Genomic DNA, 22,997 nt, shown 5'->3' on the forward strand with positions numbered 1-22,997 from the left:
TTTATAAAGGGCACAGCTCCAAAGGTCTAAACCAGGACTAAGACCAGGACCACAGAGAACACAGGTTTAAACCAGGACTAAGACCAGGACCACAGAGAACACAGGTCTAAACCAGGTTCAAGACCAGGACTAAGACCAGGACCACAGAGAACACAGGTCTAAACCAGGACTAAAACACCTGGGGAACTAATGAAGATTTTAATTCTAGTGCCAAAGACATGAGCTGACAGGGACTATGTACCTGCTGAGACAGAAAACAAAGGACTGAGATGTAACCTGAACAAATAAAACGTACAACATGACGATAAGTGGAATAAACAGAAAATCTACACAGATGGACCAACGAATGCAGAGACAGCAGAAGAACAGCAAAGATCAACATCATCTTTAAACCACGTTAAATGGTCTTGGTATGATTTCAGTGGCCAACAATGACTTTAAGCATCAGTCTTCATCTGCGCAGAGGTTGGGGCTGCTTTGTCCACGTTGTTTCTGTGCAGGACGTCTTGTGTCAGCACATTCAGCTCTCTGGAAGTGAAGGGAAATGTGAACTGGATGTCCTGGTTGGCTTTGTCTTCAGCCCAGTCCAGAGTGAACTTCTGTGTTCAGAAGGTTTTCCCAATGCCAGCCACTCCCTTTGTCATCACTGTTCCGATTGGTCCATGTCTTCCAGGTGAGGCTTTAAAGATGTCTTCTTGTCTGATGGTTATTTCTGGTCTGTCTGGTTTCCTGGATGCTGGATCAATCTGTCTGACCTCATGTTCCTCATTGACCTCTGCAGCCCCTCCCTCTGTGATGTAGAGCTCTGTGTAGATCTGGTTCAGAAGGACTGGGTTTCCTGCATTAGCGACCCCCTCAAACACACACTGGAACTTCTTCTGCAGGTTGGACTTCAGCCCCCATCTAGAATCTCTGAAGACCAAAGAACAGAAAACAAATGAAAACGTTTTCTGAAGTGTATCCGTCCTCTCTGGTTGGAACTATTTTCCCCTATGAACCCCTGCTCTTGCTCCTTCAACATTTTACCTAAGAAAGTTGTTTAAGCAGACATTACCTTCTGATGGGCCGAAGGTCCTGCGTCAAGTCGATGACAGAGGTGAAGTCGGTCAGCAGCAGAAAGAACCAACTTGTTGACTGTCTTCAGTCTGTAATGAAACCTGACTTTGGAACCAACATTATTACACAGAAGGAACCCTCATCAGCTGGATCACAGAGCTCTGACTTTTATTTCACAACCAGGGAACAGGAAGTGCAATAAATGTGAGTCTGAGGACAGTGGGTCTGACCCAGTGTGTGAATGACCACACATCCTGTTGGTCCTGTGGATGTGAGCAGACGTGTTCATACAAACATGTTTGTACAGACATGTAACCACGGTAACAGTCAGAGTACTTGTTTCTATTTACAACACATGGATAAATAGTCCAGCAGGAGTCCGTTAACAGATATCGACTGAGAAGACGAGGTCACAGGACAATCACTGGAAATTACTGCTGTGTATGGGAAACACAACCCACATTATTAGGAAACAAATGAATAATCAAAATGCTCAAATTTATAAACTATAAAAACTACAAGGCACAGAGAAAATTATGAGTCATAGTTTGTGTTAAAGGAAACGATCAAACAAGCTCATAAAGGAAATTACCACTGAAAAATGAGTAGAAATAATATATTAATCGAGTTATATATGTTCGACTATGTTTTAAAGCTTTAATTTATTTATTTTTCTCATACAAAAGATTTTATAAAACCAGAAGAAAACCAGGGAATGTGTAGACCTTAGACAGGTGTCACCCTGGGAGACTGTCAGCTTAGAAGCTAGTAACCAGTCAGCCCAAAACTCAGGGAAGGCAGGTGTCAAAGGTAATAAGACACACAACAGCAAATCAGAATGAACTAACACTTTCCCCCTGCTGTCAGTCTTTGTGATGAGCTAAGCTAAACATGTCCTGACCCAGAGAATTCGGGTAAATGTTGAACTGCTCCTTTAACACAAAAATGACAACAGTTTGTGCAGCCATGAAATTACTAACCAAAGCAGAGGTAAAATGCAGGTTAGTCCTTGTGACCGAGTCACTACAGTGACCCAAACCTGAAGGTCTGACATCGTCATCATGACAGCGTACAAACAGATTCAGACTGAAGAGAATTTCACGTGATATTTACAGACATTTACAGACTCCTAGATTTTTGTCTACAACAGCCAGTGTTTCTGTTATTTACAGAGCAGCCAATCGCAAGACAATCATGATTGATTTTTACTCTTAAATATTCGTTTCCTTGAAATTACAGTAGCATACGTCTAATTATCTATGATATATAATATGATATATAATTACATAACCATTACACCAGTTTACATAGTCAGTCTAAAATCACTTTCAATAATTACAGATAATTCTTATTTTCACAGGAACTGAACAGAAATGGTCCTTGACAGCTGTTATCAGGTGGATTAAGTTAAGTCCTGTAGATGATTTAAAAACCTGGTTTTTGCTTTCCATTTATACCTTGTTGGGTTCATTGGTCCAAGTTTAGATCTTTCAGTTTTTGTAGAACATTTTGTGGGGCTGTGTCTTCAGCTCAGACTCTGGAACTTGTCTCTCAGATGTTTCACATTGCTCTGCGGACCGGACTCTGTCTTCTGTCTGGAGGTTGACCTTGTTGTCTGGGGCTCGACGTCCTGATCTGAGGAGGGAACTGCCACCTTGTTGAGGTCTTGAGACCTCAGAGACTCAGTTTTAGCTTTTGCTTCCTCCCTCTGTTTGTATTCGTCAGACTCTTGGTAGGCTCGGCAGCGGTCGATGACGGCCATGATGGAAATCTTCTCCCTGCTGGTTGGTGAACGGATCTGAATGTAGCTGCCATCCCCTTCTTCTTTTGTTATTTCCGCAGGCTCTGACTCAGGTTCTGGAATCTTCTCCATGACAATGATCTTGTGTTCGGGGTCACTGGACAGCGGTGCCTCAGCTGCAATGTAGTAACCATTGTAGCTGCTGTTAATGACATGGTCCTGGAGCTTCTGCAGCTCAGTCTCTTGAGTTCCACTCAGCTGAGGGTCCAGGGAGTTAGCTCGGTGAACCCGTTTGATCTGGTCCTCTCGACTGGCATCTTGGTCACTGCAGTTCTTTGATGAAGGCATGGTGAGGTGCAGGCTGGAGGAGCAGCTGGAATGCCTCCTCAGACCTTCAAACATCTGCTCTGGGTTGGAGCAACTGCGGCTGACAGAACTGTTCTCAGAGCGGCTGTGGTTGGAGTATTTGGAGCGAAGTTCTTGGACGTCGGGCCAGTGGAAGCCCTCAATGGGAGGAGGAGGACTGCGGGCGCTCCGGGTCTCAGCCCGACCCGGGGAGACTGGCAGGCTGCAGGTGAGGCTACGAGTGTTGGAGGGAATCTGGTCTACAGGGCTCACTGGGAGTGAGGTTGCCTTGTTATGAGAAACCAGTGGCAGAGTCAGGGCAGCTTTACCTGCAAACAACACAATCAAGAATTTATAGAAAACATAAAAATGTACGTAGAGTAAACCAGAAATATAAAAGGTAAAAAATGTTTGAATATTCCTGACAATGTCTGTGTTTGTTCAAAAAGTGGTTTCCTGGTTACCTGTTGTCTACAGTTATTCTTGGACCTGTTTGTAATAAAAACCTGCTTTGCTTTCAGACTGGAGGCGGCTTTATAAGGACAACAGTAATCCCTGAACCCTGCCTGATAATGTTTGATGGAGTAGGGAAGGAAAAGATGAGAACCTAAAGGGAAAGAGAACGTCACCGTACCTGAACTCTCCTTCTCTTCCACCAAACATGGTAAGCTCTTCTTTCTGATCAGGATGCCATGACTCTGCTGTTGGACCACTGGTTTGGTTGTTTTGATTCGCTGGCTATACTGGCGTGCCAGGTGAAGGACTTTGCTCTTTGTTTTGTCTACTTCATTCCCCTGGTTTGAATTCTCACTGGACCTCTTTCCTTCTGCTTCCGCCTTCAGCTGGACAATCCGAGGAACTGAAGCCCTGAGGACGAAGGCATCTTCTCCGAACACCTTCAGGGTTTGCTTCAGACCTCTGAGCTGGACAGGCGAAGGACTTATGGATTCCTCAGTGATAGTACTGAGGTCAGACGCTCCACTCTCCTGGTCACAGCTGTTGGTCAGGGTCTTTGTTGGTCTGATTCTTGGTGATCTGGTGTTTTCTGAGGCTTCTTTTGGTTGTTTATGTCCACTGTCTTCACTTTGGGATATGGCGAGCCCTTGCTCCATCACCTGCCAGATCTTGATCATTTCAGATGAAGGTCTGAACTCTTCTTCATCAGATGGATTATACTGCAGGGTTTGAGAAATGGACCTGAGGTTTCCCTCCAAATTCCCTTGTTCTGTGCTTCTCTGACCAGACTTCAAAGAGTCCAAAGAATCACTTGAGACTATGTGATCCTGGGCATCTGTGGGTAAAGTTGCATGTGACTCCCTGGAAGAAGAGTCAAACCTGGATGATGTGGTTAAGACATTTGTCTGGTCGGTTTCATCCTTTGGGAAGCCGTTGAACCGGCTGATGGAGCTCTTGACCAGTCCCGTCGGGATGTATGTCAAGCTCTCTCTGCGCTGGAGGCTGAAGGTGACATCCTGGTTCCCAGCGTTTTCATAGTAGTTCTTGATTTTCCCGATGAGCAGCTGGTCCTGCTTGGACAGGGTGGAGTCCCTCCTTCGCCGAATGCCTCGGTCAGTATCAACTAGGCAGTCGTCCCGAGGGGACAGAAGAGTCAAGTCCATGGTACTGAAGCCCTCCGTGGGATCAGAACAGATACTGTTTAGTCGCAAAGGTCTGTCGATGAGTTCAGCGCTGAGGCTGAGGCTGCTGCCAGTCCTGCTGGGTAACCGTGGTGAAGCACAGCTGAGGGAGCGGGTGTCTTCCTGGGACAAACTGCCCCGTCTGATGCTGCCAGTGAAATGCTGTGCAATAGCGCTGGCTTTGTCCAGGACAGAGGAAGGAAGGATGCTGGTGGCTTCACCCTCCTTCTCTGCTGCCTCCTTCTCATCCTCCTCATCCTCAGAAGACTCCCCACTGCTCAAGGTCTTTGAATCCGAATCAGGTGTGGCAGACAACGGTTCCTCTGTGGGCTCAGCATCTCCCTCAAGTTGCAGGTCTGACCCTTGAGGAGATACCGAGATTCTGAGTGACTCCAGATCAGAGGTGGTTTCTGCTTCAAGGTTTTCTGTTGGTTCAGAATCTGACATCTTCTCCTGTGGCAGTTTATCTGTGGAGGGCTAGGAAAGACAAAAATTCCACTCACTTAAAGTTGGATGGATAAACCAAAGAGAGAGTGGGAAACAAACATGCTGGAGCCATGAAGATGGATGAATTTCATGGAGATTGACAAGACAAAGCTACGTGTTGCATTTTTTTGAACTGACAAAATAAAAATCATCAATTAAATCATTATTAATCATCATGGTTCAAATAACCAGTGCTGCAGTGAAAACCACCTTGGAAAGTCTTTGGGAAATACAGTCCAGCAGTAACAGCAGCAGATGAATTTCATTGTTGATCTATTGATTGATATCAACAGATTGATCAACTTTAGTGTGTTAACAAAGCAGAACTGAACAAGGATTAGTAGCTTGGATGAAAACTCTAATATGAAACATGAGGAAAGTATCAAACCTGTAAATCATCCACTGTTACTTGCTCTGGTATTGGTTCATTTGCAACTGATGCATCTTTTTCAGGAAGCTGTCCATTTTCTTTGTCAGATCTGTTTGCAGAGATGTTGCCTCCCTCTGCCTCCTGCAACAGACAATACTCAAATAAACCTTCAAATGAAATCTTTGATATCTGCAAATATATGAGTTTTACTCCAAACCATGACTACCTGGTAACTATCGGCTCTTTATTAAAGGTTCAGTTCACCCAAAACATAAGAAAACCTCAAATATTTCTTCCACGTGAATTTTTTTTACTGCAGTAACAACTTCTGACCCAGAGCAACAGTTTAGTGACAAATCCTGCGCAGCAGCAGATCTGCATATTTTATTACCAGCTTCATCAGCAAATCAAACAAGCAACACAGCAACAAAAGACTGAGGAAGCAGCAAATATCTGGTTCCATTTGACATCTGACTACAACCTGCAGACATTCAGTTATGATTCATACTCAAACTATATGCTGAGAAAGCTGCAGGTCAGATGTCTGCAGAAAAGACAAAAAACAAACAAAAAGAAAAAAAATCACAATTTCTCTGTTTCCTCCTGCTCCAGTCTCTGTGCTAAGCTAGGCTAACAGTTTCCCCCTCTTTCCAGTCTTTGTGCTAAGCTAGGCTAACAGTTTCCCCCTGCTTCCAGTCTTGGTGCTAAGCTAGGCAAACAGTTTCCCCCTGCTTCCAGTCTTGGTGCTAAGCTAGGCAAACAGTTTCCCCCTGCTTCCAACCTTTGTGCTAAACTAGGCTAACAGTTTCCCCCTGCTTCCAGTCTTTGTGCTAAGCTAGCCTAACAGTTTCCCCCTGCTTCCAATTTTTGTGCTAAGCTAGGCTAAGTTTCCCCCTGCTTCCAGCCTTTATGCTAAGCTAGGCTAACAGGGTCCCCCAGCATTTAACTAAATGTGAGACTGTCCCTTTAAGTCAAGCACCAACACCAGAGCTTTCAGTTTGCCTGCGGTTTGATTCTTTGTCTGTGTGAAGGTTTAAGTTTAGTAATGAGACACGTGTCCAGCGCCCTGCTGTAGTTTAGCCCCAGGTCAGCTGTTAGTTCCACACGCGAAGCTCATGCAGCAGGTAACTGAGCTCCAGAGCAGCAGGGCGGCAGGTTATGGCAACTGCTGTTATCCACGTGTTAGCGGAGGGCAGGTGACAGCCATATTGAAGGGACCATGATGAAGGCCAGGCTGGAAGCATGGAGCCTCACCATCAGTGTGTTAGAAACAAAGTCCTGGGCCCAGCAGGAGATGGCGGCCAGCACAGAGCTGGCGAAGTCGTCTCCCTGGTCGTCCTCCAGCAGGATCTCATCCGACTCGCTGTCATGAGAGCGCTGTGAAGACAACCTCGCCACCTCCTTCTCTTCCTCGCTGCAGACCAGCCGCTCCAGTGAGTCGTCCATGCTGCCGAGTTCCTGCTCCTCGTTTATAGCAGGGTGGTCGGACTCGACCAGACTGGATCCCAGTTTGCTGCTGCTGGTGGCAGGCTGCAGATGGCGCCCTTCACTGTCCGAGTGCTGCAGGACGTCACACACTGATCCAGAATCTGAGGTTTCTTGCTCTGTTCACGTGTGTTCTAGACTAATGTGGATTTAACAGCAGCTACCTGCCCCTCAGTTTCACCCAGTACTCATAGACCACATGTTGCTTATCAAACAGTAGCTTTAAACTACAGCCCCAACTAGTTCTTGACCTTCGGTACCCGACCCTGTGGCCTCCATTGAGTTAATTACCAAACGTATTTTAGTTTGTACTGTGCTTACTCAGGCTGTTCTGCATGTACAAATATGAACTTTAGGATAGAAATCTGTGTCCTACCACTTTGCTTCTCAGTCACTGACACAGAAAACCTGAAGACATTTTTATTTTTCTGGGAAAGGAGAACTGGCTGGTTTGTGCAGAGCTGGTGAAATCATTCAGAGTCACCGTAAGTCTGACCTGATCTAAAACACGTCAGTAACATCACAGGGGCCGAACAACAAATTCCAAGTTTCACAACTGAGGCAGAAAACTGAAACCATCCACAGAAACATGTCATTGCCGTCCTTAATGCCTCAGGGCATCGAGAACCTCCTGCTCCCAGTCCTCAAAGCTCTGATTACTTTGACCCGTCAGGTCTAAAACCGCTGCCTCTGGCTACTGTGGTCCGGCTCTCTAGAAAGAAGCTGACCAGAGACCGGTCACGGGGTCTACATTTAAGGACAGAGCTGACAGAAATGAAAGCAGCAGTTTGTTTCTTACCTTTAAAATGGCTGTTTGTTCTTCAGGAGATTCAGCAGCAGCAGGAGAAGAACAGACATGATGGTTGATTAAACACAGGCAGTTCACTTAATTAGACATTTTTTAATTGATCTGTGAGCTCAGTGTAAATTATCAGCAGATACTTTCTGACCCCGAGCTTGTTTGTGTAACTACGTGTGTTCAGCATATGATGCACTGGGTCAGTCAAATAATCAGCTAAAGTTTCCTGTGGGTGAGGTTCAGATTTCAGCTCAAACCCCAAACATGCACCTGCTCGTCAACAAAACAGATTCTGGGTTTGGAACCAGACATCAGGTTTTTTTTCACAGAAATGAAAAGAAAACCGACAAACACCCAGCAGGCTGACGAAGAACAGGATTAACATGAATAAAACATTACAGCAACTACAGCGTCTGCGTTCAGCCTCAGGTTTAGGCGGACTGAATGAAATTTCTGTTTCACCTTTGCCGCCGCTCAGTGTTTGTGTGAGTGTGTGCGTGTGCGTGTGTGTGTGTGTATGTGTGTGCGTGTACCAGACTGTCTCCGTCCCCACCGAGCTTCTCGCTGAAAGCCTTCGGGCTGAGCGGACGCTGCTTTCTTCAGGCGCTCGGGGCTGTAACGGTACCTGGGAGGATCTACGGGTGAAAACGAGGTGCAGTGAGCAGACTGTGGTAACTGCCGATCCACAAGATCAATAACAGCTTATTGATAAGTGAATTCACTGTGAGGTTTACTGGCGGTTTAAATCGTGTTTGAATGCCACAGAAGCACAACGTGCACGCTGGCCATAACGAGCTGATGGTTTGATGTGGACATGGTCAGAAGTCCAGACACGTCAGAGGGTTCAAGCTCAGTTCGTTCGAACAGTTTGTGATTTGGAATCACAGGATGAAGAAGCTTTACATTCTGATCCTGTGATGAAAACAACTACTGATGTTTTTTTCTTTTTCACGTCAAAACCTTTTGCTGCATTTTCAAACGTTTACTCACAGATGGAATCCATTTCTAAGATGGCCTCTTTAGCCTGAAACAAACCAGATGGCAAACACATGTCAGCTTTGGTTTATTGGCTTCTTATTGGTCACACTGGTGTGAATGCTGGTTGTACTGGTTCCTGACCTTCTGTGGGATCACGGCATGGTGGTTTTCCAGAATGAGGCGTTTAATGTGATGAGCCCACAGCTTCTTCTCCTCCACGGTCTTCGCCTGAAACACAAAAACATTCCTCATTAAATCTACGGACAGAAGTTTCCACCAAACCACACAGGAAATCCCAGATCAACAATATCACAGAAACATGTCATGCACAAAACACAAAACCTGCAAAACCCGAGCCACATCACTTGTGCTGGCAGGTGCAAGTGGACTCACCTGGACGGTGTGAGGCTGTTTAGGGTGTTTGTAATGAGTGACGCTGAAGCTCAGAGCATCTTTGGCACTTTCAATCAACATCAGGGTGGAGCACTGAAAACACAGAGGGAGAAATACAAACCCACACCACTTCAAAAACCTGTTTCCTCCATGAAACAAACAGAAACCTGCACGTCCACGACTCATGGGATTGGTGTGATTCTCACAGAGATGTGCGCCTTGTAGATGTAATGTTCTCCACGGCGTTTGGTGATCAGCAGCACACGGTCAAACAGAAACAGCGTTCTCTCGTTTTTGGCTCGATGAACTTTGAAGGTTCCCTCCAGAACCAGTTCTCCGTACGTGGTGAGGTCAGGACCTTTCCAGTTCAGCAGCAGAGACTGAACCTCCTGAAGGAAGCACAGCAAACACACTTTCAGTCACTAATGGCTGGCTTAGCACTGTGAGTGCGCTAATGTCAGCTTGGCTCCACCAGCTGCAGCTCTGTCTGATTTAATGTTCAGTCGTTTAGCGTGTTCACGTGTGCGGACCTGCAGCCTGACAGCGTGCTCATGTTTCCTCTTCATTTCATTGATGTACCAGGCCACTCCTGTCATGGTTTGGATGGCCTCCTCCACCACCTCGTAGCCCTCCTCCTCCGGGTCAAAGTGCTTCGCTATCTCCTAAACAAACAAAGCCACAGTGAGCAGACTTTCCTGTGACATTCTCCTGTCATCTCTGCAGAAACACAGACTATTGGTAATTTACTCTCACGAGTCAATCCTACATCAATCAATCAATCAATCAATCAAAGGGACTGAAACTGAAGTCGTACAATCGTAAAAGTATCAGACTGACTTTAAACCCTCACAATCTGCAAATAAAGACCTGAGGGTCGACCCAGGCCCACACAGACCCACTTCATCGCAGTGATTCCTCTAAAATGAATGAGTGATGAAGATGAAGCTGTTTTAAATGCAGGTGTGACCAGGTCAACAGGTGTGTTTGTGTCGCACCTGGAGCAGCAGGTGGTACTTGAGGATCCTCTGCACAGGTTTGAGTAGGTATGACCCGAGAGGCAGCGAACGCTTCAACGATCCTTGGCGCTCCCGAAAAAACTTGGCCAGTGATTTGTTCCTCATGCACTCCGTCAGCGCTGCGACCGAACTGGAGGTTAGAGAATCCGAAAGTGTGAATGGGAACACTGGTTTTAGTGAACTTAATGTGAAAATAGTTCATTATGAAAGAAATACAGAGGTTTCCCGTCAGTAGTGTCTCTGTCAGTACTTACTTTGGGTAGTTAGTGCAGTACTGTGTGTAGATCTCAAAGTACTCGCTCTGAAAGTCGAAACACAAATTAGGAATAAAAACTTAAAAGTTTAATTTATACAAAACGAAGTTAGGATCTGCACAAATAAATGAAAATCTGTGAAGCTTCACGTCTGAATTCAGTTAATATGTTAATTACTACATTAATTATTACAAACAAACTGCGTCATTGTTTTGAAACATGGATCATAGCTGCGTGTGAATGTTTCCTGACAAAACTGAAGTCTGCAGAACAAAATCAAACTGATTCTTAAACATTTGCATTGGGACCTTAAAAGAATTTAAAAATAAAAGCTTCATTTTTGGATAAAGACAAATAATTTCATCTTGAGATAAACAACAAGCAAATGAATTAATTAACAAATAATTATATCCTGGTCAAAAAGTTTCTCACCTTCATGACGAAACACCTGGCGATGGCGACGGGGTCGTTGTCACACAGGTCAAGATCCTGAAGCAGCTCGCTGTAAACAGGAAAACAAGGTTATAATGACAACGCGGCAATAGCAACAACACATGTGCCTGTCCTTAAAGAGAGTGTTTGTAGCTTTTGATCACATCACATGGTCAAACTCTGCTGGTGAAGGTCATGTGATCAGAAGCTCCCAAACATTTGCTAAAGGCGCTGGTTGTGAAACTGTTAATACATGAAAACACAAACTGTGGTGACGGAGCAACAACGTCTCAGTTATCGCATTTTGCTGGTCAGCCCTCAGATTTCCCACCTGACCACTAAACGTCTCTCACCTCCTGGAATTTAACAAAAACTTAACCAAATGGACTTGGACAGGTGAAACTTCCTGCACTGACCTCACCTCGATGTCATATACTGTACGTACCCACAGGCACGTATTGTACACACTTATAGTTTTTGTAGCTTCATAGTTTTATTCCACTTCGTATTTTTAATTTCCAATTTATCTCACATCTTTGCTACTTCTGGCCCTCTGCTGTGTACTTGTACTTTGCTGTTGCAACAATGCAATTTCCCCATTGTGGAACAAATAAAGGTTTTCTTATCTAACCTGTCCAGCAGGTAGCGCTGTCAGGTGAGTTTGGTTTCCCCACCTGCAGCTTTTTCAGGGGTTTTCCATTTTAAAGAGTTGAAATAAACTTTTTTAATGGTGATAATTCCTGTTATCTCTGACATCACAATATTATTTTTATATGTCAGTCCGGTTTGCTGCTGGTCTGCAGTACGGAGCCTGAAACAGCCAAAAACCTTCTTTGTGACTGAGAAAATTATTACTATTTAGTAATAATAGTAGTAATAATTTAGTTATTACTACTATTCATTCTAAGCTTCTTGAATGTTTCATAGGTTTTCTATTTTTCTCTCAGATCAATCTAATTCCTATTTATTTGCTAAAACTCCTTCAGGGCCCTGCAGGATATCGGGACGTTTCTGTGTCAACTGAACCACAGCAAACCAAAAACCACTCCACCCCCCATGCAGTGCAGCCGGGCGACGCTGGTCTAAAAAACCAACTCACCCTCTGACAGGAAGCGGCGAGCACTAATGTTGAGGAAAGTTGACAGCGACACATGGACGTCAGGGTCAGAGAGAACAGTGTGAAAATGATCTGCATTTGTTTTTACATGTTTGCTCAGTTTGTGTTTGTCACCTGTTAAACTCGTAGATGTCCTCGATGTTTCCAAACAGAGCGCACACCTGCTCCGGACGAATCGACAAGTCAGACTGATCGATGATGTGAGCCAGGTAGTCCTGATGGGGGAAGCAGGGGAAAGTTCATTAGCAGCAAGCTAATCCATCCAGATGTCACAGATGAAGTACAATAAATAAAATGACAAATCAATTTGTCACCACAGATCAATTTAAATCTGCAGGATTTGTCTCTCTCAGTGTGTTTGGTTTTTCCTGGTTTTGGACTCTGTGCAGGACCAGATGTTCACTCTGGGTCCAGGTTTATCTGTGATCTTCACTGTTACATAAGCTGTTAATCCAGTCTTTACTAAACATCTTAAACAGTTAATTATAGAGTGTGACACTGTGGCTTTAAGACCTGCACGCTCTCCTGGTCCTCAGGTTTGGACTCTGGAGGATCAGGTTCTGATCTGTGGTTACATGCAGAACAGTCCTGGTGATAATTCGAACAGTCCGTGTCTTTTCTGAAATCAACTTCAGGGGGGGCCAGAGTCATCAGTCCTCAGCGTTAAATTACAAACAGTATGGGTCAGGATAAACTCTTATTTTGAAGGGTCCTGCACAGACTGCACTTCCTGACATGTAGTCAATACATTTATAGGTATTGTAAGGACAGTTCTGTTCTGTTCTTCATCCTCAGGTGTGACGTGAATGTGGTGAATTTGTTGTTGCAAACACATCAGTCACAAAATGTTATTTTCCTAGAGCAGAACCTGTTTAACCTATTGACACAGAAATAACTGCACACTGTTTTTATCGGATATTGACTGGAGTCCTGTCTGTTAAAGACTGGATAAACACTGAATCACACCGATAAATCAATAATATGATCATATTTATTATTCAATAAAACTCATTATGTAATAATATTGATGACAATGTAAAACTGATCACTCGACTGATCAATCCTTATCAAACATAAAATAAAGGCAGGATTGTGACGCACCTCCACAATCATGCGCAGGTCTCTGACGTACATCCGCTCCGTCTCCAGGATCTCCATGACGACCCGGTCCAGGTAGGTCAGCTGGGGGTTTGGTGCCATGCTGCTGGTTACGAACGGTGATGCCTGCTGCCAGCGCCTGGACACGCGATTCGTTGTCGACGCCTTGTTGTTGTTGATGAGGTCGAGGCTCCGCCCCCTCTGATCAGGCTGTAGGTGCGTTCCTGACCCCTTGCTGTCTGCAGCGCCCCCTGTGGGGCACGGGTCCAGATCTACGTTGGGGTCGGAGGGTTGGATGGACAGCGCCGGGAAGCCTTGAGTTTCGTCCCTGGAGGACCCGGATCCTGAGGACAGGGTGGAGATCAGGCTCACCGGACGGCGGTCTGATGACGCCAGGTCGGAGGAGTCGGAGGGCGTTGTCGATGGAGCGCGCTCATTACTGCTGATGGAGGCAGTGGAGAGACGGGGGGACTCTGAGGAGGACAGGATTAGAGAGGTCAGGATGATGTCATAAAAATGTCAGTTTCTTGTTCCAGTTTGATGTTTACACAGTTTAGTTTGGTGATGAAACAGGATGTGAACAGACAATAAACACGTGAGATTATTCGTTTATGTCAGAATTAAACTCTGAATTCAAGCAGCGACTCCACACTGAATCATGTTTAGGTTAGTTGCTAATCTCAGGAATCTCAGGAATCTCAGGAATCTCAGGAATCTCAGGAATCTCAGGAATCTCAGGAATCTCAGGAAATCTCTAACACCAGTTTGCCAACAATTTTGAAAAAGCTTTTCTGTCTGAAAGAAACGTTTGATTCAAACTAACAATAAAACAAGGATTTATTTTAACAAATGCAGCACCTTTGAATGTTAGAGTCGGACTGGGCAAAACATCCAGACATCCAGAATGTGTATCAAACAACTACAGGTTGGCCTATACAGGTGTGGACCTTCACAACCAGGTGGGTCAGCAGCTCAGACCTCCAGTTAATAAGCAATAAACAGCCAGTCTACACGCCCAGCTACACCCTGAGCCATGTGTTTCCAGCCTGTATCTGTTCACATTCAGTCAAAGTGTCTCGTTACAGCAGCAGAACTGACTGATCAGCTGTTTCCAGGGAACCCATGGGTGCACAGACACCAGAGAGTGACGATGGACCCTGCAGACGACAAACTGTTCTGGCTCTGACCTCACGAGTTCAGTTTCCTGCCCTCACTGCCCAAAATGCTGTGTGGTTCCAGTTGGTGAGTAATAGTATCAGCTGACATCTCACACACACACACACACACACACACACACACACACACACACACACACACACACACACACACACACACACACACACACACACACACGCTGTCCGTTAGCTTTCTGGCTTCCTGCCAGTTCAAAGTCAGCGAGGCATTCACTGACCCAGCAGGAAGTCGGTTTATGGCCTGCAGCCACTTCAGTGTGATAACGGACTGTCGGCCACTCACAGCTCAGTGTTTACATTCAAACTTTACAAACTGATGAACTTTGACCTCTGCAGCAGCTTTTTGATCATTATCTTCAGTAAATGTGAAAAACATAAAAACTTTTATAAAGGGAACACAAACTTGTCCAAACTGGTCCACAGTTTTATAACTAAACAATAACTGAGCAAAATGATTTTATCAGATAAAATATGAAGAAGTTTGAACCACGAACAACTTGACGTCACAGTCGACGCGTTTTAATGCTGAAAGCTGCGAAGATGCTGCAGCCACTCACCGAACCAGCGGCGGACAAAGACTCGTCTGAGCCGCCTGTCCTCCACGACGCTCCTGAAGGAGATCTTCACCTCCTCCTCTGAACACAAACACCTCACCACAGCCACATCTCCTCCTCCTCCGGCCAGGCTGCGCCACATGCTCCTCTGATACCCCATCCACTCAAAAAATAACCCTCACAAACAAACTTCAAATTAGGAGAATAAAAACAGCGAAAGAGGGAAAACGTTCAGTTTTCCTGCAGCTTTAAAGACACCTGAACACTCCACAGGTGTGAAGGTGAACTGAGCTGAAAAACACTGAAACAAACGTTTCCAGTCCTGTTTTAACTCCTGCTGAGGAAAAGAGGAGGAGGAGGAGAAAAGGAGGAGCTGGGTCATGAAGAGGAGGAGTCACAGGACAAAGAGGAGGAAGAGTTAAAGGAAAGGAAGGAAGAGGAAAAGAAAACTCACCGTTGGCAGTGATTTATTGCACTGGGCCTGTGTGAGCTGCATGGAGCTCAATAAAAAACTAATAAAGTCAGAGACTGTTTGTCATCTGTCCTGTTTAAAAGGCAGCAGGAAAACAGTTCATCAGGCAGGACTCAGCACCCTGCGGGACACTGGGGGACACTGGGGGACACTGCCAATCCTCATGTTACTGAATTTCACCTACAGCTGTTCGGGAGGACAGAGCATGGCCTTCTGACCTGAACATGATGGTTCTGTAAAATCCAGAGCTGTGTCAGAAACACTGGCGTCTACCTGGCTGTTTCAGATGGAACATAAAGCCAACTGTGGCTGATCTGACTGATCCAGGTCCAGTTCTGGGAGACCGGACCTGTCTGTTGTCCTGCAGAGCACCGACCTTTACCTTAAACCACATCATGGCGTTACATCAAAGTGGAAAGAACGTCACACACTTCCTGCTCAACCTTCGCGACACTTTGAGGTGCAGGAACAAACAGCAACACGAGGCACATGAAGACACAGAAACTATTTTCCCTTAAAACACTTCACACCGATTTCTTTCTGTTTTTATGATAATTAGCAGGACGGAAGGATTTGGACAGACCTGGATCAAGGAGCAGCACCCCCTCACCAGGAGGGTCAAAGTTCAGAGAGCAGGTCCAGAGATTCTGGTTTTATGATTGAGGTGATGTCAGTGAGGAGGACAAAGACTCCAACAGGTGAAAAACACCAGTTCACTGCACCAGACTCCACTTACAAAACCATCACTTTTAGGACGAACCATCGACCCAGGACTAATCTGGATCCAGATTCTGTTTGTAACATGAATCAGTGTCTGTGTGACTCCGATGTTATTCTGATCAGCTGATCAGCTGTGGGATTGTTTGTTTGTGTCTTAGAGCGTCTCAGAGGGGCGGAGTCATCAGCAGGATAATGGCCGACTGTTCTGGAGACACAACGGCGCTCTGTAACCATGATGCAACAGGGCACACACGAGGCTTCAGTTGTCAGATCATGTTAAAGGCCAAGACTGTGTTGCTGCTGAAATGTCTTGTTTCTAACATTTGATCCACAAACTGTGGAACCGTCAGAACCACACACATATTTAGGCAGAACGTCCCAGTCGGGATTTAGTGTTCACTCCCTAAAGTCAGAAGAAAAACTTTAAAAGTCAGTTTTCCTCAAAGACCAAAGCACAGTAATAATAATACTACTAATAATATCAAAGGGAAGGATTTTTACTTTAATCCAGGATTTGACTGAGCAGGTCACTTTCTGCACAGTTGACAGGCAGCATGTTAACTATCTCACAGACGGATGACCAAAAAACCACCATGTCCAGGTCCAGATTTATTTTTGGTTTGATGTCGTTCCCAGATTTGCCCACAGTGACTCCTGATTGGTCGGTGACAGACAGGTGCGGGAGGTGTGGCTCCTGCCTGTGCGACTGATCTCAGTGGAGCAGGTGAACACAGGAAGAGACTCGGGCTAAACCCGAGAGCTGTTACCAACCTGGTCTCAGGGTCCAGTTTGGACAGACGTTCTGTGCTTCAGACAGCAGCTAATTATTTACTTCAGCAGCAGTAAACAGAACAGTATTTACCATCGTACTGAAGTACAAAAGTATTATCAGGTAAATGTACTTACACTATTTATTTTTCTACATCACTACTTTAGTTCAGGAGTTCCTAACCTGAGGGTCGCCCCCCCCCAAAGGGTCCCCAGAAAAACCTGAGGGGTCATCATATGATGAATGGAGCGGACAGAAGGAAACACTCAGCTCTGACTCAGTTTTCAGTTTGGGGACTTTAATCTGATCTCTAGTGAAAATCTGGAGCGTTTTAGAGTTTCTGACCACAACAAGTGAACTAGGATGATGAGATACTGATTATTGATTATTGAGCAGAAATCTCAAACAAAGAGTCTCAGGAAGCATAGTGTCCTGAATCTTATGAAGTCGTCTCATTTTCAATGTGACAGTGGTGATGGAGTCCTGCACCAACTCTGCAGGCGGTCTTCACAACAAAACTAAGACTGTGCTCAGATGAAAGTGTTTCTTCGCTGACACTTCAGAGTGAACGCTGCATGTTTAACTGTGTTAACATTTATCTGCATTTGTCCAGAGAAACGTACATGAACACTGACTTCACTGGAACTGTGTCCGAAGATGAAACGATTCAGATAAAATCCTCCATCACTGAGAGAAGTTGTGCTTTTCTGGTTGTAGCACAAACAAGAAAAATCTAATCCTGATGAAAGTGCTGTAAATGCAGAAAGGAGCGGAGGGTTGATATAAACACCACAGTATTATCATCATGTCACCAAAGTAACCATGAATCAGACTGAACAATTATTATTAAATAACCCAAATGTTTGTTAAGTGAAACGTTTTCAAGTCTGATCCAAATCTGCTCCACTTCATTAAATGCAGAAACATCTAAATACAGAACCTGAGCTGCAGCAGTCAGACTCCTCCTTCAGTGTCTGTGTCTAATCTGGAATAATGAGGATCAATTAATCCTGCACAGATTACACAACCACCACAACCAACCAATCACATGCTCCAGTCGCCCTCAGCTGATCCAACACAAGCTTGACACAAAATTCCTGTCAGCAGAGAAACTATTGCTACTACTAGTACTACAGTACTACTGCTGCTACTACTGCTCCAACAAAGTGACAAAGGAAAACCAGCTAAACTTGCTCATGAACAACCACAAACCAGTTCAATACCAGTATAACCAGTACAGACCAGTCTAAATACCCTGTTCAAACCAGTATAGACCAGTTACAATCGGTCTGGTTGTTCACTGACAGCGGCACGGGGCCTGAACAACCAACCCAAACCGACCCCAGCGAGTCGCTGACCACGACCTGAAAATGAGCGAGGAACTGGACAAAATCACCAAACGCTGCAAAAGAAAAGCAAATGACCAGTTTTTTACCAGTTTAACCAGTATATTATATGCAGCATTAAGCCACTATAAAGTACATACACCTGCACAGGTGCTGTCTCACTGAGATGATGTCAGCAGTGACATCACAACCTGTTTTACATAACAGGAAAAGTCGGCTGTCGTAAACGAAACACGTCGCGTTTCACAAATATTACAGGAAATTTTGACCTTTTTGTTTTTCACAGATCATCCCAGTCAGAAACCAGTCAGGCACAAAACCAGTCAGACACAAACCAGTCAGGCACAAAACCAGTCAGACACAAACCAGTCAGACACAAAACCAGTCAGACGTGGCCTGTTGCTGCCTCAGTAACACTCAGTGTCCACACCAGCTGACAACAGTCTGAAGCCGTGAAGTCCCAGCCTACCTGAACCCTCCTGTGGTCTTCAGTCAGACGAGACAGAAAGAGACTGGGACCGATCGAGGCTGACGCACTCTACCTGCAGCCCTGACAGGAGGGGCGGGGCTTAATCCAATTAGTGTGAGGAGATGTCAATTACTGTGCATCCAGCAGTAAAGCAGCTGAGTACTTCTTCGCCTGCTGCATGTGATTAGCATTTCTGTTACAAACATTGTTATTGTTGATTTATTGCCTTGAGTCATCATGTCAGTGAAATGAATCCAAAATAAATATTCATCTTTCAGGTGTGTCTCTCACACACTGACACACACACCGACAGCCTGTTTTCATGTTCCTCCTCAGAACTAGAACATTTACATGGTTTTACATGTAAACTGATTTCTCTAAAAAAAACCTGACACTGATCAGTTTATGACAAGAAAAGAAACAAAAAGAAAAGTCAACAACAACAACTCGGAAGTGTTCAGACAGCTGCAGACATCTACAAACACCTGCCGACAGCGAACAGCTGTAAACCCACTCAGAGTGAAACAGGAAATGGTCGCGGGGCATCACCTGGACAGAAACAAGTTCGCTGGCTGCAGCTCACTGACGTCTTTGTCCTCTCAGGCGTCCTGGTGTTGGCGGCCTGCGAGCTGCCCGTTCCCTCCACCACGGAGAAGAAAGACGGCACACAGTAGCACACACAGAAACAAAGGCTGATCTGTGATGTGCACGCACACGCACGCACACGCACGTACACAGGACTGGACCAGTTCCATCACACATCTGGTCTATTTAGGTCCAGCTCAGGTCCGAATCTGCAGATGAGGCTGAAACTTTTTCTGCTTCGTCTGCAGAGAACGGATGAATCCGTCCTGGGCGCTGGAGAAACCAAGAGCTTAAACTCTGACGTCTGAGGTTCTTACCTTCACCCATGGAGGCATCATGAGAGGAGCTGTGAGATCCCTCAGGCATCACACCGTCACCTACACGCACACACACACACAATCAATGAATATTGATCAGTGAATCATCAGCAAACATACCAACCCTGTACAGTTTGCTGTGTAGGACACAGATGTTTAAATTGGATTGAGGATTAAACAAAGTCACAGTAACAACAGAACCAACAGCAGAACCGGGTCAATTCTGGGGCTGCAGCTGCTGATGTGTAGCTTGATGTGACCTGCCAGGTACGTTATTCACCTGATGAGAACGCGGACTTTCATTATTATTATTAATCTTTAACAATCTTTAAATGGCTCCTCACACGGGTGCAGAAGAAACATGGTTTGGTTTGTTCAGGTGACCTGCTTCACCTGGATCAGTGTTTGTTCAGGTGGACAAGGAGCGAAAACAGAAAGCACCTAAAAAGAAACTGGAGACAGAGGAGGGGTGAAGAACCGGACCGACCGCCTCGCTCTGATAACACCTGCACAACAGGTGATGCTTCACCTGCTTCCTGTATGTGCACTGAGCTTCCTGCAAAAGCTCACATCCCTTTATCATCGACACTGTGGAGAAAAGCTGCAGGAACTGGGAACTCTGGGCGCAGTTTGTCTAAAGTGCACGATTTTCTGCCTTAACACAAAAACCTCAGTTTGGCCTGAGACACAGACACGCTCGGTCGACGAGCCTCGCACGATTTGACTGTCAAATCAACGTCCACCTCAGTCTGTGTGCGGACGTTTCCATTTCCACTGCTTCCTGACTTCCTGAAAAAACCTGCTCAGCAATAATGAAAAGGCCTGTGGTCAAACACTGATCAAACTACATGATGCATCGATGTATGAAAATACACAGATTCATGTCCCACAGCAGCTTTAACACCAGGAAGTAAAAAAATAACAAAGGATTTTATTAGTCCCCAAAGAACAATAATAATAAATAATATTAATATATAATAAATATTATGAGCATCCTCAGTACTATCGATTATTGGCTGTTTATGGACTAATCGATTAATCAAAATGTTCAAACACCAGCCGGGGGGGGGCGCGGTCTGGTTGCCATGGTAACCTCAGGCACGTCAGTGTCTGCCCTGATTAGGATCAATCAATCAGTCTGATCTGGTTACCATGGAAACACGTCATAAACAGCTGCTTTTCCTCTGAAGTCTAGTGGAGTCACCGCAACAGTCAGTCAGGTTCAGCTCGTAAACAGCCACACACAGAAACAACAGGCAGTAACTGTGACGCCTCCAAACTCAAACCAGCGCCGGACAAACGGACTGGATCCTTCATTTAACGATGCTTAATTAAAACTTGAATGGCTTTTCTGAGGAAGAACCACCCTGGGCACACATGCTTCAGGTTCCGGTTTATTTATCAACGTCCATCAGGGAGTTCGGCCTCGTCTGTGTCACCGGCAGGTGAGTGTGATAGAATCTCTGAAGTGTTCATACCTGTTTCCCGGTGTCCCAGTGCTGGCGCGCCGCCGCTGGCAGGGCGTGTTTTGGGCGATCCGTGTAAGAAAAACAAAAATAAGGTGCATGTGACGTGTAGGCCGAATTAAAGGGCGATCAACCCTCTGTTCCCTTTTGTATTTAGGTTGTGATTTAAGAAGAAGGTGTGTTCACAGATTAGCAGGTAATCTCAAAATAACAGGATTTCGTAACGAGGTTCTGTCTCAGCGACCCCACCTACACGAACAAGGGCAGCTGGCGAACTGCAACTTGTCGTGACTTTTGAATCTGAGCTTCGTTTTCAAAGAGACTCGTGTTTAACCGGGACCAGGTCAGCTCCGGGCTCAGCCCCATTCCCAGCGTGTTTTAACAGAAACAGGCGCGTTTGGAAAACAGAATAAAACAGAAATAAAACCTGAGAAACCTCTGACTTTGTCCTCAAACATTTCCTGAAACACACTGAACTTCGGAAGAAAGTCTGGACCCACCTCAGCGGAGTTCGGCAGGAACCGTGGCAAAGTCCGGCTCAGTAGCATCCACCCGGCGCAGGTGTCGGTGTCGGTTCGGCTCCTGATGAAACTGCTGCGTTTTCTGCGTTTAAGCCGCTGCTCTGGCGCAGCCGCTGCGCATGCGCCAACTTTGAACAGTGGAGGAGTCAAAAGCTTGAACCGGGTCTGACGAGGTCTGAACCTCGACTGGAGCTGTTTCCGCTAACACGTTGATTATGGCACAAACAAGTGATGTGTTTTATTGATTAGTTGAACCATCAACTTCCTGCTGATTACCTGAGTCCTTACCCTCAGGATCCCAGGACCCTCTTTGGGGTTTTTGCACTAGCAAAAACTGTTACTTCGTACGGAGGCTCAGGACCAGGGGCCTTAGGGTCCCAAGGGGTCAAGGGCCTCTGTTTAGTAATCTATACATGGGTCCAAGCCACTTTAATCAATCAATTAATGTGATAAAACTAATTAGATCACCAGGGACATTTAATTGGGTTGGACTGAAGTTATCATAGTTTGACACGTGGGGGCAGCAGAGCACTATGATCCTCTTCACCTCATCCTGGATCTGGATCGTTTGGAAGTCCACATTAGAGATCACATGCCTTTCCTCTGGTTTATAGTATAAACATGAAGGTGTGTTCATCTTATTTCACAGTGACTCCTGGCAGCTACAGAGCGCCCATGTTTGGTCCAGAGTCCAGAGTCCAGAGTCCAGTCAGTTGATTTGTATCGTCTTTATATTTCAGGTGGACATTAAAAGGTTCTGCTTCACAATAGTTTGAAATTTATTTTAAGCTTTGCTTTTTGTTTTGCCGTGTTTTGGTTGAATTTACTGTTTCATTTTAAAAGTCATTTAATTTCCTGATTTTTGCGGCTGTGACGTCTCAACTGATTTTTCAAAAAGTTGCAATAAAGGAAAAAATGTGTATTTGACAGGTTTAACAGTGCTCTGTGTGAGAGTGAGTGTGAGTGAGTCAGTGAGTGAGTGAGTGTGTGTGTGTGTGTGAATCCAGGAAGCAGCTGGAACATGAGCTCAAGGAGCGCAGGCGAGTCTCAACCTGTCGCACAACAAAAACATCCAAACAAAGAAAACCTGAACAAGATGCTGAAAATCCACTTCCTTCCAGTGACGCAGTGTTTAAATAAAGGTTTGTTTGACTTCACAGCCTAACACTAACCCTAACATTCTGTCTGCGCACACAGAAACTGCAGAAACATCTTTTGTGGATCGTAAAACTAATATTTCTAAAATATTCCATCTTACACTGGAACAAAGGTACAATCTGTCGCTCATTCTGCAGCGTCATTAGTAACTTTAGTAAAATATAAAACATGAACTCTATTCATATTTATCTCCTTTACAGTTTGACTTTATTCCAATACG

The 22,997-nt window shown here is 45.2% G+C and overlaps 1 protein-coding gene across 2 annotated transcripts; it reads right to left on the reverse strand.

Annotated features, from left to right (window-relative positions):
* Window positions 1-513: 513 nt before the first annotated feature.
* Window positions 514-21,730, reverse strand: LOC113131216 (pleckstrin homology domain-containing family G member 3). 2 transcript variants are annotated; one of them, XM_033325096.1, is made up of 18 exons: window positions 21,599-21,730; window positions 19,633-19,692; window positions 13,211-13,680; window positions 12,224-12,324; window positions 10,993-11,062; window positions 10,561-10,607; window positions 10,286-10,436; window positions 9,821-9,952; window positions 9,497-9,679; window positions 9,291-9,383; window positions 9,039-9,125; window positions 8,910-8,943; window positions 8,453-8,554; window positions 7,920-7,939; window positions 5,654-5,776; window positions 3,777-5,256; window positions 1,055-3,471; window positions 514-912 (listed from the first exon to the last, which is right to left on the reverse strand). In XM_033325096.1, exons 2-17 carry the CDS (start codon window positions 19,679-19,681, stop codon window positions 2,582-2,584), a joined length of 4,032 nt encoding a protein of 1,343 aa, XP_033180987.1. In that variant the 5' UTR covers window positions 19,682-19,692; window positions 21,599-21,730; the 3' UTR covers window positions 514-912; window positions 1,055-2,581. The 2 variants fall into 2 exon arrangements, with proteins under 2 accessions (XP_033180987.1, XP_033180986.1); XM_033325095.1 differs by lacking the exons at window positions 19,633-19,692; window positions 21,599-21,730 and adding an exon at window positions 14,958-15,214.
* Between the last annotated feature and the right edge of the window lie 1,267 nt (window positions 21,731-22,997).

This window comes from Mastacembelus armatus, unplaced genomic scaffold (assembly GCF_900324485.2).
Source record: "Mastacembelus armatus unplaced genomic scaffold, fMasArm1.2, whole genome shotgun sequence".
In the NCBI taxonomy this organism is placed as follows: Eukaryota; Metazoa; Chordata; class Actinopteri; order Synbranchiformes; family Mastacembelidae; genus Mastacembelus; species Mastacembelus armatus.